The sequence below is a fragment of the Protomyctophum bolini genome, assembly GCF_963924005.1.
Source record: "Protomyctophum bolini genome assembly, chromosome: 18".
NCBI classification, from domain to species: Eukaryota; Metazoa; Chordata; class Actinopteri; order Myctophiformes; family Myctophidae; genus Protomyctophum; species Protomyctophum bolini.
Window position 1 is genome coordinate 21,865,402 of NC_137879.1, and position 14,399 is coordinate 21,879,800.

The window sequence follows — 14,399 nt, forward strand, 5'->3', positions numbered from 1 at the left end:
CAAATTCTAAAATGGAGTTAGGTTTCCTCCCGACGATATCATAACATGACTCCTGAGTCCTCACTAGTGTATCACTAGTGAATCATGGTTTTATTCAAGAAGTTAAGCCTGGAAGATCTTTATTAATTTTATTTGACTAATATTTTGAAAAAAGAAGAAAAAGAAACAGCACAGTGAGTGATTGTACCCCAGATCATATATTATATTATGTTGGGATATTAATGAATAAAATCAATGACTCAATGATACATTTTAGTTTTATATATTTAATGAGTGAAATACAAAAATAGAAATACATTTTAAAACTTTATACATACATATACAAAATTGATTAACCGTTGAAACCGGGAAAGCATCAGTAAGGGCTAAGGTATTGTACAACTTAAATAATAAAATGATATGAATAAATGCATGCATAAAAAAACATTTCAACAATGGTAATGATGAGGGTCACGGTGGGACAGAAGGCCCAGGTGAACATAGCATAAATCCAGTAGCTGAAGCTGCTCGTAAATCTCAAGGCGCTCAGAACGAATATAACCACGCTGAAGATGATCTGAAGCATGTGCAGGGTCCCTCTGACAAAAAACAATAGTCTATTCACTTGACAACATAAATGTTAAGTTATATTCATTCAACTCTTCAATGTACATTTAAATACACACATTATTATATTTTACAAAGCCACAGATTATGTGCCTTTATTGTGAGCATAAAAGTGCATGCTAACTTGACCAAGGTAACCCAAAGAACCTGCACACATGGGATGTGTCACAGACTCCCATTACATTTTATTTCATGCAAGTAAATTTGACTACCGAATGTAGTTATTCACTACATCCACCACCAGGGGACACTACTGGGTATTTTATTTATATGGTACATTATTCTATCATCAAGTGAAAGTGAATGCTAATGGTAAAATTATTATTAAATCGTGACTGGCCTCAAAACTGACATGGCATACAGACATTAGAAAGACTAGCTGGTAATGTACAGTATGACATTGGAAACAGACTGTATGCGGAACCATTGTCACATGACATAGTTTTCACTGCCCGCCCCGCCGGACATATTTTGGTAGCACACACACATTACAGGAGAGGAGTGGACGTGAGCATTGGCTATATTTTTAATCGCTAGAAAATTAGAGAAATTTTAAGTTATTGCGATTTAAATCTTACTTACACCACCTCTGTAACTTTATATTCGTACTGAAACGTAACGTTCTTCATCATAACAGGTATAACGTCATCACAACGTCACGTTAGAATTATTACAATTTACAATTTAGGCATTTAGCAGAAACTCTTAATCCAGAGCATTGACATTAATCAATAACAAAAAAGCATGGCATACATCACATACATAAAAAGTAGTTATCATGAAACATGGGTAGGCCTAAGCTAAGAACGTGGAGTATCTATCTATATAATGAAACTATATATAATATATGAACTATGCATACTATCTATATTATATTGTAGTTGACGTGACACTGACAAAGCAAATCGATCAAACAGAGCTACAGTTCGCAGTTGCAGTACAATTCATTTGCAATTTTTAACTGGTCATAGGAAAAGTAATCTTAGCTTAACACCAGAAATGTCACCCCCTCCCCTCAACTGTTTACTGTACACATAATATATGTTTATTGTTACTAGTGTTAATGATGTCTTGTATATTATTGTCTTTAAAAGTCTTGATTAATTAAATTGTATACGAGTACACATCGACCACAATGGAAACAATTAAGCCCTATAGGCTTTGTGTGTTCACTTCTAGCATCACTGTAAAACCGTACCACTGAACTATATTAGCAAAGTATTCAATCAATTAAACGGGCTACATTATTCTTGTCTCAAGCTGGTAGGTTTGAGTGTTCAGTAATGCAGCCCATCAGCCCAGATCCAGGTGTACGTCTACCAGTGGGCCAGTGTGTCCGGACCCTCTCGACTTCTACAGACAGTAGAGAAGTGATGGCCGCTCTTCAGGCACTCGGCAGTTACCTGAACGACCGACCAGAGAGTACAACCACCTCAGCTCAACGATCAGAGTTCACTAACACATACTACACACAAGCACTTCAATGTCTCGTCCGCAATATCCACACCGATTGGTTCCAGACGCTCACGGTAGCCCAGCGCACTGAGTTATGGGACGGCTTGTTCCTCAGAGGTCCTCCGGAGCAGTCTTTATTGGTGTTGATGGAGGGTGTAGGAATGCTAAGGTATGCACTTTGGAAGAATTGCTAGGAACACGCTGTGAAATAAGTACTTGAACGAGAACAGTTATAAACTTATAATATAGGATGGAATACTTTGATCAATTTATTATTTAATTGTAATTTGTCATTACAGCTGAATAGAGAGGATGTGTAAATACATTTACATTAAATGATTTACTGCATGTTTTTATTATTTGTCTGTTCACTCATTTCACCGGAAATGTCTCTCCATTGCAGTCCTAGTGCTGGACTGGACTGCCTGGTCAACGTCACTGAGGCCTTCCTCCAGAGCGGTCGCATCGCTGCCTTGCTATGGTCTTACTGTCAGGGGACAGGCCCCTCGGATTCCCCCCAGTTCAGAGAGATCATTCTGGGACGCCTGGTTGCGCTACCAGACCTCACATCCAACAGACTCCATGCTAACAACATGAGCCTGTTTCTTCCTAAGCAGTACTATCCACTGCTGGCTACAGAGATCCTCACCACCCTAGAGAGGATCTGCCAGGCACTCAGAGGTCAGGGCCTGGTTGATGAGCTCTTTTCCCGTTTTCAGTGATATCACAATCATTTCATATTTCATGCTTCTTCTCGTAGACTAGATTCTTATTATTTTTCTGTTCTTTTTTACAGCGGGAAAAGATTGTTCATTGGTCTTTGTGGCTCAGACACTTGGAAAAGTGTGTGTTCAGGGACATAGTGGTGAGTTGAGTTAAGTTTGCACTTGGCAGCAGTCTACATTGACAAATTGCATGTAGTTCTTAAATGTGTTGTACTTTTTCCCTTTACTGTACAGTCATTGCCTTTCTTTTCAGAGACTAGCAAATTATAGGCAAATTATAGACACTTCATGTGTTTTCTGTCTTTTTAGAGTTGGTGTTTGAAGTGATGGCTCCTCGGCTCTCATTCTGCACACAGTCAGACATGGTGTGGCAGAGGGTTTGCTGGAAGCTGCTGGAGAACGTTCCAGAGCGATGGCTGGAAAGCGTGGTCACTGGGCTTGTTCAGGCTGTCAAGGGGTAAGCACTAAGCAGTTAACCCACTTTCACCCTGGCATTCCAATTTTGGACATGCACGTTATCGCCGTAAATGTAGAAATAAAAAATGTACTGTAACTGATTAGATATTTTTTTAATAACTTGCAAACATTTTTGTGCCTGGTAAAGATATCAAAACATGCCAAAAGAATGACAAAGGAACATTTGCATGACACTGCATAAAGTACACAAAAAGAGCTTTGCAAAACTGTCTTTGTGTTGTCTTGTTTTTCAAGGCCTGGTGCCCTGGGCAGGATCATGGGGAACCTGGTGTTGAAGAATAAAAAGGCACAGTTTGTCATCACTCATAAAATGCTGCTGCTGCAATATAAGTATGAGGTGAGAAGTTGTACTATTAGTCTGTCCACACTTACTGTACCTAGATTACCTTTTGTACCATTCAGTTGCATTCTATCTCTCCCAGACTGGGGTCTTGAGAACACTTATGGGTTACATGGCAGCTGGCACGGAGCGACGGCCACTACTGATTCAGGTGAGTTCAGCAGGCTAGCGGCATTTCATCGTCAGTTGAACATGTATGATTCAATAACATGTCATTTTTACACTCGTTACTTACATTGTAACAAAAAAGCTAACTTGGCCCAATTACAACATAGCATAGTTAAATAAGCCTTGCCGAGCCTTAGCGTGGGCCAGCTTGATATACAAGTACACCCCCTGAACATGACGCTAGTATGTCGCAGGGACTTACCCCAATCCAACCCTTGATGCTGAGTGCCATGCAGGGAGGTGCTGGGTCCCATGACCTGGCCGGTGATCTAGGACTAGGTGATCAAACCCCGACCTCCCAGTCTCAGGGCGGACACTCTGACCACAAGGCCACTGAGCTGTTTAGAACTGGTTGGTGTCACCCATAGTGTCACCAATTTTTTTTTATTGACAACGAAACATTTTTGACATTCAAGTTTGTGTTTTATTTGCTATTCAGGTCCTACGGTCACTATGCCAGGCCTGGGCCAACCCCAGTGCAGTGAGACACACGCCTGTAGAGCAACAGCTGTATGTCAGCAGGGCCTTACTTCTGTGTGTAGGACTGCTGAGTGACACTGAACTACAGGACCTCCGCTCAGGTGCAACGTCTGACGCAACTCACTCAATATCATAATTATAATATCAGTATAACCTCATTATATGCTATCACCATAGAAATGTGCTAGATCCCAGTACCATGATGATAGAAAACTGTTGAGAGCTTATACAGTTTATTACTCCAGTCTCTGCATAAAGCAAGCCTTTCTCTCTAATATTCAATGATTGTTGTTGATTTCTCAAGGGTAAAGAGTTAATAACAACTTTAGAATATCCCTGTTTGTTTTCCCTACTTGAACATGTTGGAATGATGAAACTCTGTGATCACAATGCTCTAAATGTTCAAGCCTGCAATGACATTCTTGTGTGCTCTCAGAGCTCCTCCAGTGCATGCTGGGTGGCATGCAGTGTCATCTGGACAGTAGTGTGGTGCGCATCAGACGTATGGGCATGGTGGTGGGAGAATGCCTAAGCTCCCGCATGGACATTAGTGGAACCACAAAGCTCAAATTTGAGGTAGAATCTAATTTGTTTAATCGCCGTGCAAACAGACTAAACCGATTAAAAGTTATACTGTATTGGTTTCTTGGACCTTAAATGGTTTGAGGATTTAAATATGCCATTTTGGAAATACCCAAAGCACAAAAATGGCATACAAATAGCTATGCATGCATTTTTTTTCCAGTATGTGTATTTGTGCTGTTTTGTAGTATGAACAAGATGAGGAATCCCAGGAGCTGCTTTCACTGATGGTGTCTCCGTTGGTTGAAGAGGAACCCGAGCCAGAACCTCAGCCTGTCAATGGGTCAGTGTTGACCCATTGTAAATATCTGCCAACCCCCACCACTGTAATTACCTTGCTCATGTACTGTATCTTCATGGTGCCCACAGAGTAAACAACCATCAACAGGCCAACGGTCTGACTTCGCTGCCGCAAGAGTTGCCACCCAAAGCTACAGCAGCACCCAGGCCAGCAAACATTCACCCAGACTCAGATCTGGATAGGTAACAGTGAGCTGTCACATCATCTTTGCAACACATGACACTCATTATATATATTATTTTCATTCATTTAACCTCTATCTATTTTCTCGGAAATACATTGAGCATGCTCATTTTCAATGATGAAGAGAAAACAAAAGGCACAATACAACAGTGTGTTAAAATAAGAACCGGGCCCAGGCGGTGGCGTAACCGTCTGGGCACCCGACGTAATCCAGTCGCAGTGTGCCGCGGGTTCGACTCCCGATCCCGACACGGCCTTTACTGCATGTCTTCCCCCATCTCTCTCCCGTTTCCTGTCAGCCTTACTGTCTGTCCCTTCAAACAAAAAACAATAAAAAAGGCGTAAGCCGCAAAAAATAGAACAGCAGGATAAAACAAGTTAAATATTGTAAAAACAAACAAAGAACAGAGTATGAAAACAATAATGACATCTTAATTAAACAATGACAATTTCGGTGTATTGCACAATTTTTGTACGTAGGCTACTGTTTTAAACCCCAAGTTGCTTTCCCTTCCAGTGACGATGACCTCACTCCATATGACATGTCTGGTGATCAGGACATGAACCAATCATCCCCACCTCGCTACCTTCGAGACTGTCTTGATGGTATGGCCGGCCAGATCAGATGGAACACTATTTATATACACAATGTAGCCATTATATGTCCTGCTTTTGTATTGCATGCCATGCGTGTTGAATTAGTACTGCACAAGGAATGGTCTTGTCACTAGTTGATTGAGATTCATTTGGTTCCGTTATTTATCGTACATAAATTAACTGTCTACTCTACTATTTCAGGCGAGATGTGTGGGATACATTCATGATCGTTGTACACTCTCTGACCTTTGACCAATCCCTCTTGTATCTTATCTGTCAATCCATCCAGCCTTAATCTCCTCTCAGGACCCAGTGAGAGTGGAGCTCAGTCTGAGAGTTGCAGAGGGCCTGGTGAGGAAAAACATCTCCACAACCAAAGAGGTGAGTCAACAACTGGTATCTGAAAAAATATGTTGTCAGTTTCAAAATCATTACATTCAATACCAATTTAATACATTTTTTATCACTTTTCATTGAGCATTAACAGATGCCATTTGCTTTTCTGAATGTTAATTTAATTTACATTTCAATACCTATTCAATATCAATCAACAGCTGTACATAGAAACCAAGCATTAGGTCATTCATTTGCTAGGTTGCAATTATAAATCATTCATTTTTCCTAACTGATAAAACATGAAGTCCTTTAATACGAATACCGTAATTTTAGATGACGACTCACATCCTAGCCACTTCATGTAACTCTGTCTTCATTCAGATCAGTGTCCAGCTGACCAAGGTGCTCCTTCACATGGAAGATAAATTCAACACAGTTGGCTTCCTGAGTATCAGACAGTCTACAATGGTGGCCCTCACAGTGACAGACTGTGTCCCTGTAAGAACAATCAAGAATAAACAAATGTTGGTTGTGGGTTCGAATCCACTGTGGTGCAGCTGGCTTTGTCGAGCATGTATATGAACACAATTGGCCTGTTTTGGGGGGAGGGAAGCCGGTGGCGAGGATATCACTGCACGTATTCCTACGGGCTGGCCGACATCTGTCACCAGGGAGTGTTGGGCGGGAGGAGTAGGACGAAGGCTTTACGTCCTCCTGCCTCCCTGTGGGGACTCCTCACTGACAGGTGAGTCAGTAGGATACAACAGCAGTGACAACAAACAAATGTGTGTAGGGATGAATTAATTGGCATAACGACTAAATTGGAGAGAAAAAGGTCGGTAAAAAGCACAAAAAAATTATAAACAAATGACACATCCTAAAGGTGCTGAAAGAATATCCAACAAAATCAAATAAAGATCCAAATGCACTCCGTTAGAGTGCAGATCATTTAATAAGCATGAAACAAACATTGTACTCAAACATTAAAACGTTGGGTGAAGTTTTTTACGTCATTAAAAATCTATAGACTCGGCTGACGAAATATGATGTAATTACAAAAGCCAGACCTTGGAGGGGCTGGCGCCCATCAAAAGATTACCCTTGATTTTACCACTGAAATTGTATTATGTGTTTTTTCTCCAAAAAGGTGACTCAGTATCTGACCACTGAGTTTTACTCCATGAACTACAGTCTTCGGCAGCGACTGGACATCTTGGAGGTGAGACCAAAATGGCGTTTCTCTGCCTTTTTATGACCACCAGCTATCTTTAGTTTTAAGTGGTAATTGCACTAATGTAATACAATTTACAATTTAGGCATTTAGCAGACGCTCTTAATCCAGAGCGACTTACATTAAGCAAGAACAAAAAAGTATGGGAATACATCACAAAAACATTTATCATGAAACATGCGTAAGCTAAGAAAGTAACAGTGGAATATCTATAATGAAACTATACATATATGCTATACATCTACATAACATTCTATAAGTCTGTATCAAATGCTATCTAAGTCTACAGAATTGCTATCTAAGGGGGTGGGGTAAGTGCTATGGGCCATGATGGAGTCTGAAAAGGTGGGTTTTCAGACTACGGCGGAAGATTGGGAGTGATGCTGCAGTTCTGACTGCAATGGGAAGTGCATTCCACAGTTTTGGAGCCAGAAGGGAGAAGAGTTTGGGACGTGTGGAGCGTTGTCCCGGCGTTTTTAGTGAGGGTACTTCCCGCTCCCCTGCGTTGGCTGATCTGAGTGAGCGGGAGGGTTTGTAGGGTTCGATCATACTTGCAAGATATGGGGGAGCCATACCTTTGGTTGCTTTGAATGCCAGCATCAGAGTTTTGTATTCTGTGCGGGCAGCGACCGGGAGCCAGTGGAGGGAGCGGAGCAGGGGGGAGACATGTGAGAATTTTGGCTGGTTGAAGACCAAGCGAGCTGCGGCATTTTGGATCAGATGGAGAGGCTTAAGTGCACATGCTGGTAGGCCAGTAAGGAGGGAGTTACAATAGTCAAGTTTTGACAAGACTGTTGTCTGGATTAGGAGCTGGGCTGATTCCTGGGTGAGGAACGGTCTAATTCGTCGTATGTTATAGAGTGTGAACCTACACGATCGAGTGACAGCTGTGATGTGAGATTTGAACGAGAGCTGACTGTCCAGGACAACACCAAGATTCCTGGCTGTTGGGACAGACGTTACCAGGGCGTTGTCTACGGAAATAGTTAGCTCCCGCATAGGGCAGGACTTAGCTGGGAAGAAGAGAAGCTCAGTCTTGTCTGGGTTCAGTTTGAGGTGGTTGGAGGACATCCACTGTGATATGTCAGCCAGGCATGCATGTCTAACGTGCAGCCCATAAGGAGTATTGTAACTGACTTGACTTATTGATTGCTAATATGTTATATACACAGTAAGTATAGAAATTGTGGTTTTCTTTCTTTGTGCCAGGTCCTAGCTATGGCAGCGCAGGAGCTCTCTCAGCCAATCACTGATAAGGGCGGTCTGCCAAAGGAAATTAACCCCATAACTGACCTGAACCCATATCCCGGAGACAACCCTATTCATTGGCGGCAAGTAGTTGAAAGGCGGATTCAAAGCAAGACAAAGCGTCTTAGTAAGGTACTACCGTAATAGACCTAATAAGAATTGAGATTTGGGTGTCCTTCATAGCTAGCCATTTTATTTTTTTACATTTATAATTTTGTATTCATCTTTGGCCAGACCATACATTAATAATTTACAGCAGTTATTGATTAATGGAGTATTTGAGAGACTGCTTACTGACAAGAACTTGAGCAATTCTGTCTTTTCACCACAGGGTGTCACTTGTCCTCCAGCCACGGTCACCCCAAACCGTTATGCACCTGTTGCTGGCCACTTCTTCTTTCCTCTACTCATAAATTATGACAGGTGAGTGTCTTTCAGACAATACGTCCCTCATGTATTTTCATCATGATTTGTTTTGTGGGTCATTCTAAAGCACCAGTGGTCCATCACTGAAATGTTATACTTCTCTGCAAGGCCTCAGGTGACCTTTGACCTGCTAGGCAGTGACCACCTAGTACTGGGGAGGCTGATCCACACCTTGGGCCTCCTTATGCATCTAGCTGTCAACGCACCGGTAGGCCTCAAGTTTTTTATTACACATTTATTTACTCTGATAATAATCTCTTTTTGGACGGAGCCCTGTTGCATAACGCCCCTCCTGATTTCATAAAACCATGGGTCCGTGAGTGTGACTGGATATACCGTGTGGACAAGACACGTTAATTTGTCCTGTTTACTTGCAGGTAGCCACTCAGATGGGTCGTGCCCTTTTGGACTTTGTGTGGACGGTGCGCTTCCATGCTGACCAGTACGTTTGGTGCATATGTGTGTGTGTGTGTGTGTGTGAGTGTGTGTGTTGTTGTTGGATTAAAGTTGAATCATCCTTGAATAATAGACACACATTAACAAAGCATGAATGAATGAACACGTGAATATAACAACATACTAATCCGTTGTTAGAGTACTGTACTTTTTGCCAACTCGGTTCAGACTAATCTATAAAATGTGTCACAGGGTTGTGAGACGGGGCGTCCTGTTCGCTGTCTGCTCCGTATTTCTGAGCATGCCCAGTCAACATCTGCTGATGCAGCTCAGCGATCAGCTGTTTGAGACAAGATCTTGGCTGGCAGGTAACAACAACGTGGTGGTGAAATGATATTATGAACGGGCAACTATTCCGCCCTACTGTTTTAAACATGTCTATATAGAATCTATGTTTCATAGCTAAAAAAACTCACATCATGGGACTATCACTAATAAGAAGGAACAGTTACATTTTGTGCTTAAATCGGAGTATAGGGTGATATCCCCTGTTTATTCCCTGTAAGGAAAATATACAACCACGGTTATACATATCCTTAAATGGACCTAGGCCTGAGGTTGCACCTGCACTTTGTGCGTCAGTCAGAGATGTCCCTTCCACCCTTGAAACACACACACACACACACACACACACACACACACACACACACACACACTCACACACTCACACACTCACACACTCACACACGGACAGCCCAAAGCCATGCACAGCTGTGGAGACCATTGCTGGGAAATAGATGAGGATCCAGGATGTCCGGTACTATACAGTCTATCCGTGACATGATTGGCTGATCATCATAAAAATAAAAAAAAGGTTTTACCGTCTCCAAAGATAAAAATGGCATTGTTTGACTAGGCAATAGCAATAGTACAACATTGTGTGATGTTATTTACGTGTACATTTCTATGGATGAACAGTGAAGAGTGCTGCCAGTCAACTTGTCTTTGTTGTGTTACTTCACAGATGTGGCTGAAGGGGATACTGATGGAGACTGCAGGAACTTGGCTGTGCAGAGCCTGATACTGCTTGATAAGAGCCTAAAGACACAGCTAGATCCACAAGCACTGGGCCTGCAGTCATGACATGATGAACTTAAAACACCTAGACCCACAAGCACTGGGCCTGCAGTAGTGATGACTCAGTATAAAGGACAAATGTATTCATTGGGGAAATGCATACATAAATGCACGAGAGATAAGTCTCATAAATGCAGGGCAGATTCAGTTTGACTAGTGGACACTACAGCAGCCATGGTCATGGAACCCAGGGACTGAAGTATGCCACCCCGTCCCAACCCCACCGGACGTTAGGTGGCAGAGGGGCCAGCCGGATGGACATGATCCTGGCACTGAAGGATGTCCTTTCAGCTTTAAGAGCTGCTGGCCGCAGGTGCTGGCCCACTCAATTCATATCATTCATATCCTGGAACATGTGACCAACCGGGGGGGGGGGGGGGGGGGGGCATGTGTACACGTTCGTGTGAGTCTGTATCTTGGTTCATGCCTGAGCAGTTTTTTGTGTTTGCATTTTTTCATGTAAATGTAAATGTGTGTATAGGTGTTTGGGTTAAACATGTGTATTGTGTACACACGTCATGATGTAATGTAACCCACATCTATCAGATGAAACATTTCAAGAGGATGTGGTTATTCTTAAAGTAAATGTATGGAGGATGTCCTTTTTTTCTTTTCTTTTTTTTCACGATTTCCTGTACGGGATAATCTCTACACTGTAGTCGTTTGTTTACAAAGGACATCCTGTGAACACACACACACACACACACACACACACACACACACACACACAATACAAATGTTGCTCATCCCAGGTGATATAACTGGAACATTGGGTAATGTCTGTCTGTTATTGAACAATAAAATATTTTTAAGATATAGGCTGGCTCACTTGTATGTTTTTCTTCTTACCAACATGTAAGTCACAAGTTAAAGTAGTTGTAGACCTGTTGCCAGTAAGTACAGTACATTATTAATTACTTTAATAAGAGAGGCAGTAGGCTACTGCTTTCTCATTTCTAAAATTGTTGGGGAAACCAAATCTAATGCCATTATGCCAAACATTGTCATCTTATTGCCTATTTTAGCTGTAGGAAAGCTTTCCAAGAGTTTGTCAATTAAATTTACCAAAAGATAAACACTTGGATCATACACAATGGGGCTTTAGTTTGCAATTAAACATTAACATATATTTCCTTATTCCTTTTTGCCTTCTGTTGAACCATTGTCGGTTTGTGAACAGAGTCTTCGGGTCCCCCCCCCCCGCTCCTCGGTCTTTTCCGTAGCTCCTCCTCCAGATCAGTTGTCAGGGGTAACTAGCAGAGACGCTTTTTGCTCACAGCCTCACAAGGGAGGCTTGACAACACAAAGTAGGATTTAGAAATTTTGCAGTTCATTTTGTATTCTCTTTTTTAACATCTAACACATAACACGACACCCGTGAAGGAGGTCCTCAGGTAATTGAACCATTAGACGCAAGGAATGCTTCGTTTTCGTTATATGGCATAGCTGGCTAGCAAGGAATGCTAATTTTACTCTGTAGAAGGGCCCTCCAAACATCAGTGGATTAGCGTTTGCTAGTTGCTTATCATCATTAGCCTAACTAATAGCGAATGCTTCGAACTGGCACAGAGTTCAAGTAAACCATGCATTTAGTCTTACTTTACTGGCTGGCTACTAATTTGTATAATTAGCTATGAAGCTAATATTGTCTTTATATCAATGGCAGACCACATGACACACAGTATGAGACACAAGAAAACAAAACAAAACACGTTCTCTTTACCAGACAGTAGCCTACTGCAAGTCGATCTCAAAGTAAATAAATAATATAAAATAAAATGAGTTCCATCTTCATTAAAAACCTATTTATTCTTGCAGTTCGATAAACATTTAAAAGGTGCACCTTTCATTACTGTAGAGTGTAGCCTATAGTGTTTTGAATTGATTTGAATTGTGGTTGTGCCAGTGCCATTATCTGGGTAAATAATATTTTCTCTTCTCTTTAATCACAGAGCAGGGCCCTGGGAGACATGGCGGTCTACTTTGACCACCATATTGATGCCCCAGAGTCTAGTGGGGTCCCTTCTCAGGTGGCATGGCACTCCACTCACCCTGTCTTGGCTGTGGCATCCAACCACCCTTCTACTGGAGGCAAACTTGACCTTTACCTGCAACAAGTAAACAAACCCAATAAACATATGTCATAGGCCTGGCTGTCACAATTATTACATAATTGCCTAATCTCAATTATTTGAGATATTCGCAATTACATATACTCGTCATAATGATTTCCAATATGGAAATAGTAGATCCACAAGCTCACAATGCATTGCAATTCGCGACACGTTGTAGATCGCCTAGTTCCACTATTAATGTTTTTATTTAATAAAGTTATTTGTTACCTATATTTAGGTTATTTGTCATGTCTGCCTTTTGCAACTTCAAAGCCTAAAAGCAAAACAGATGTTCCAGACAGTGTTCAACAAAAAACAAAAAAAACACAATTAAATGTCACGTAACATTTCATAATCGTGACAGCCCATATAGTACAGGGATGCTGCATACATTAACAAGGTATAGAATCAGCATGTGACGGACAGTCCCTGAATTCTCCCGCACCATTACATGGCTACGTAAGTACTAAGTACGTATCAATCCACCCTGTTACCTTGCAGGGGGAATTTGTGGAGAGCTGCCATGTGGAGCGTCCTCACCAGCCCACAGTGCTGCGCTGGCACCCCGTCAAGCCCGTTCTGGCGCTGGGCTGGGAGAATGGCGAGGTGCTGCTTTTGACACACCCCACTGGGGAGCAGACAGTCCTGCCCAGCACTCACACTGCCTGCATTACGCTGCTGGAGTGGAGCAGCTCCGGCAGTCGACTGGTCACCGGGGACCAGGTATGTAAATGGAGAATGGTGCATTTATATAGAGCTTTTATCCAAAGCAATTTACATAGATTACATTCACCAAATCCATCCAATGGTGCATTGCATTCACCCATTCACACACACATTCATACACCGATGACGGAGGAAACCATGCAAACTCGAGGACACTTCGACACTACCTCTGGCGGAGCCCGGGATCGAATTGGGAACCTCTCGGTTCCCATCCGGCCACTCTACCGGCCGCTCTAGTACCACTGAGCCACTGCTTCCCCGTGTACCGAGTACCGGTGCTGGCACATGTGTGTTGTGTGTTTACTGCAGAAACACTTTTGCAACGTGACATTTTATATTGAGTCAATTCAGTGTCTGTCATGCATTAATTTGTCTAGTGAATGTGCAGTGAATATGAATATAATTAATATATTGTCTCTGTTGGGTGAACCTCATATGTCCAAAACTGTTACTGTTATGCTCATGATTTAAATTCTATAATAGCATTTGTGTAACGCACAAATGTATGATCAAGTAGGGCGTTAATTTACGAAAACAAAACCCAAAGTCAAAATATGGAGATAGGAGGTTTCTGCCCGACAGCATGTTTTATAGTCTTATCAGCAATGACTATAATATGATGTTGTGATAGATGGGAGTGTTAGCAGTGTGGAAACTGGATGCCAGAGGGAGAGTTCAGGGGAACCATCTTGTCAAGCACGAATACAACAAATCTATAACCTGCTGCATCTTCAGACCTGCTCTGCCTGGACAGTAAGTCAGTCACCATGGCTCTGTTACACAATATGTGCTTCACCTCAGTCATGTTTCACCCTATCACCTGTGTGAATATTATAACACAAAGTGCTGTTGTTGTTTGACGTCACATGTG

At 42.0% G+C, this 14,399-nt stretch overlaps 2 protein-coding genes across 2 annotated transcripts in view; both read left to right on the forward strand.

Moving 5' to 3' along the window:
- The first annotated feature begins 1,111 nt into the window (after positions 1 to 1,111).
- telo2 (TEL2, telomere maintenance 2, homolog) lies at positions 1,112 to 11,050 on the forward strand. The gene is made up of 21 exons (XM_080788664.1): positions 1,112 to 1,243; positions 1,867 to 2,230; positions 2,465 to 2,742; positions 2,858 to 2,926; positions 3,096 to 3,243; positions 3,498 to 3,600; positions 3,686 to 3,754; positions 4,211 to 4,352; positions 4,688 to 4,827; positions 5,022 to 5,116; positions 5,203 to 5,316; positions 5,835 to 5,923; positions 6,204 to 6,295; positions 6,632 to 6,748; positions 7,398 to 7,469; positions 8,691 to 8,861; positions 9,061 to 9,152; positions 9,264 to 9,363; positions 9,533 to 9,597; positions 9,804 to 9,919; positions 10,576 to 11,050. The coding sequence occupies exons 2-21, from the start codon at positions 1,890 to 1,892 to the stop codon at positions 10,692 to 10,694; spliced, it is 2,532 nt and encodes an 843-aa protein (XP_080644790.1). The 5' UTR covers positions 1,112 to 1,243; positions 1,867 to 1,889; the 3' UTR covers positions 10,695 to 11,050.
- Positions 11,051 to 11,970: 920 nt separating this feature from the next.
- The window catches only part of ift140 (intraflagellar transport 140 homolog (Chlamydomonas)), a 33,499-nt gene continuing 31,070 nt past the window's right edge, over positions 11,971 to 14,399 (forward strand). Inside the window, exons 1-4 of the mRNA XM_080788545.1 lie at positions 11,971 to 12,082; positions 12,641 to 12,805; positions 13,304 to 13,525; positions 14,160 to 14,281. Of these exons, the coding sequence (XP_080644671.1) occupies positions 12,659 to 12,805; positions 13,304 to 13,525; positions 14,160 to 14,281 (491 nt within the window). The 5' untranslated portion in view covers positions 11,971 to 12,082; positions 12,641 to 12,658. The remainder of the gene's footprint in view (positions 12,083 to 12,640; positions 12,806 to 13,303; positions 13,526 to 14,159; positions 14,282 to 14,399) is intronic.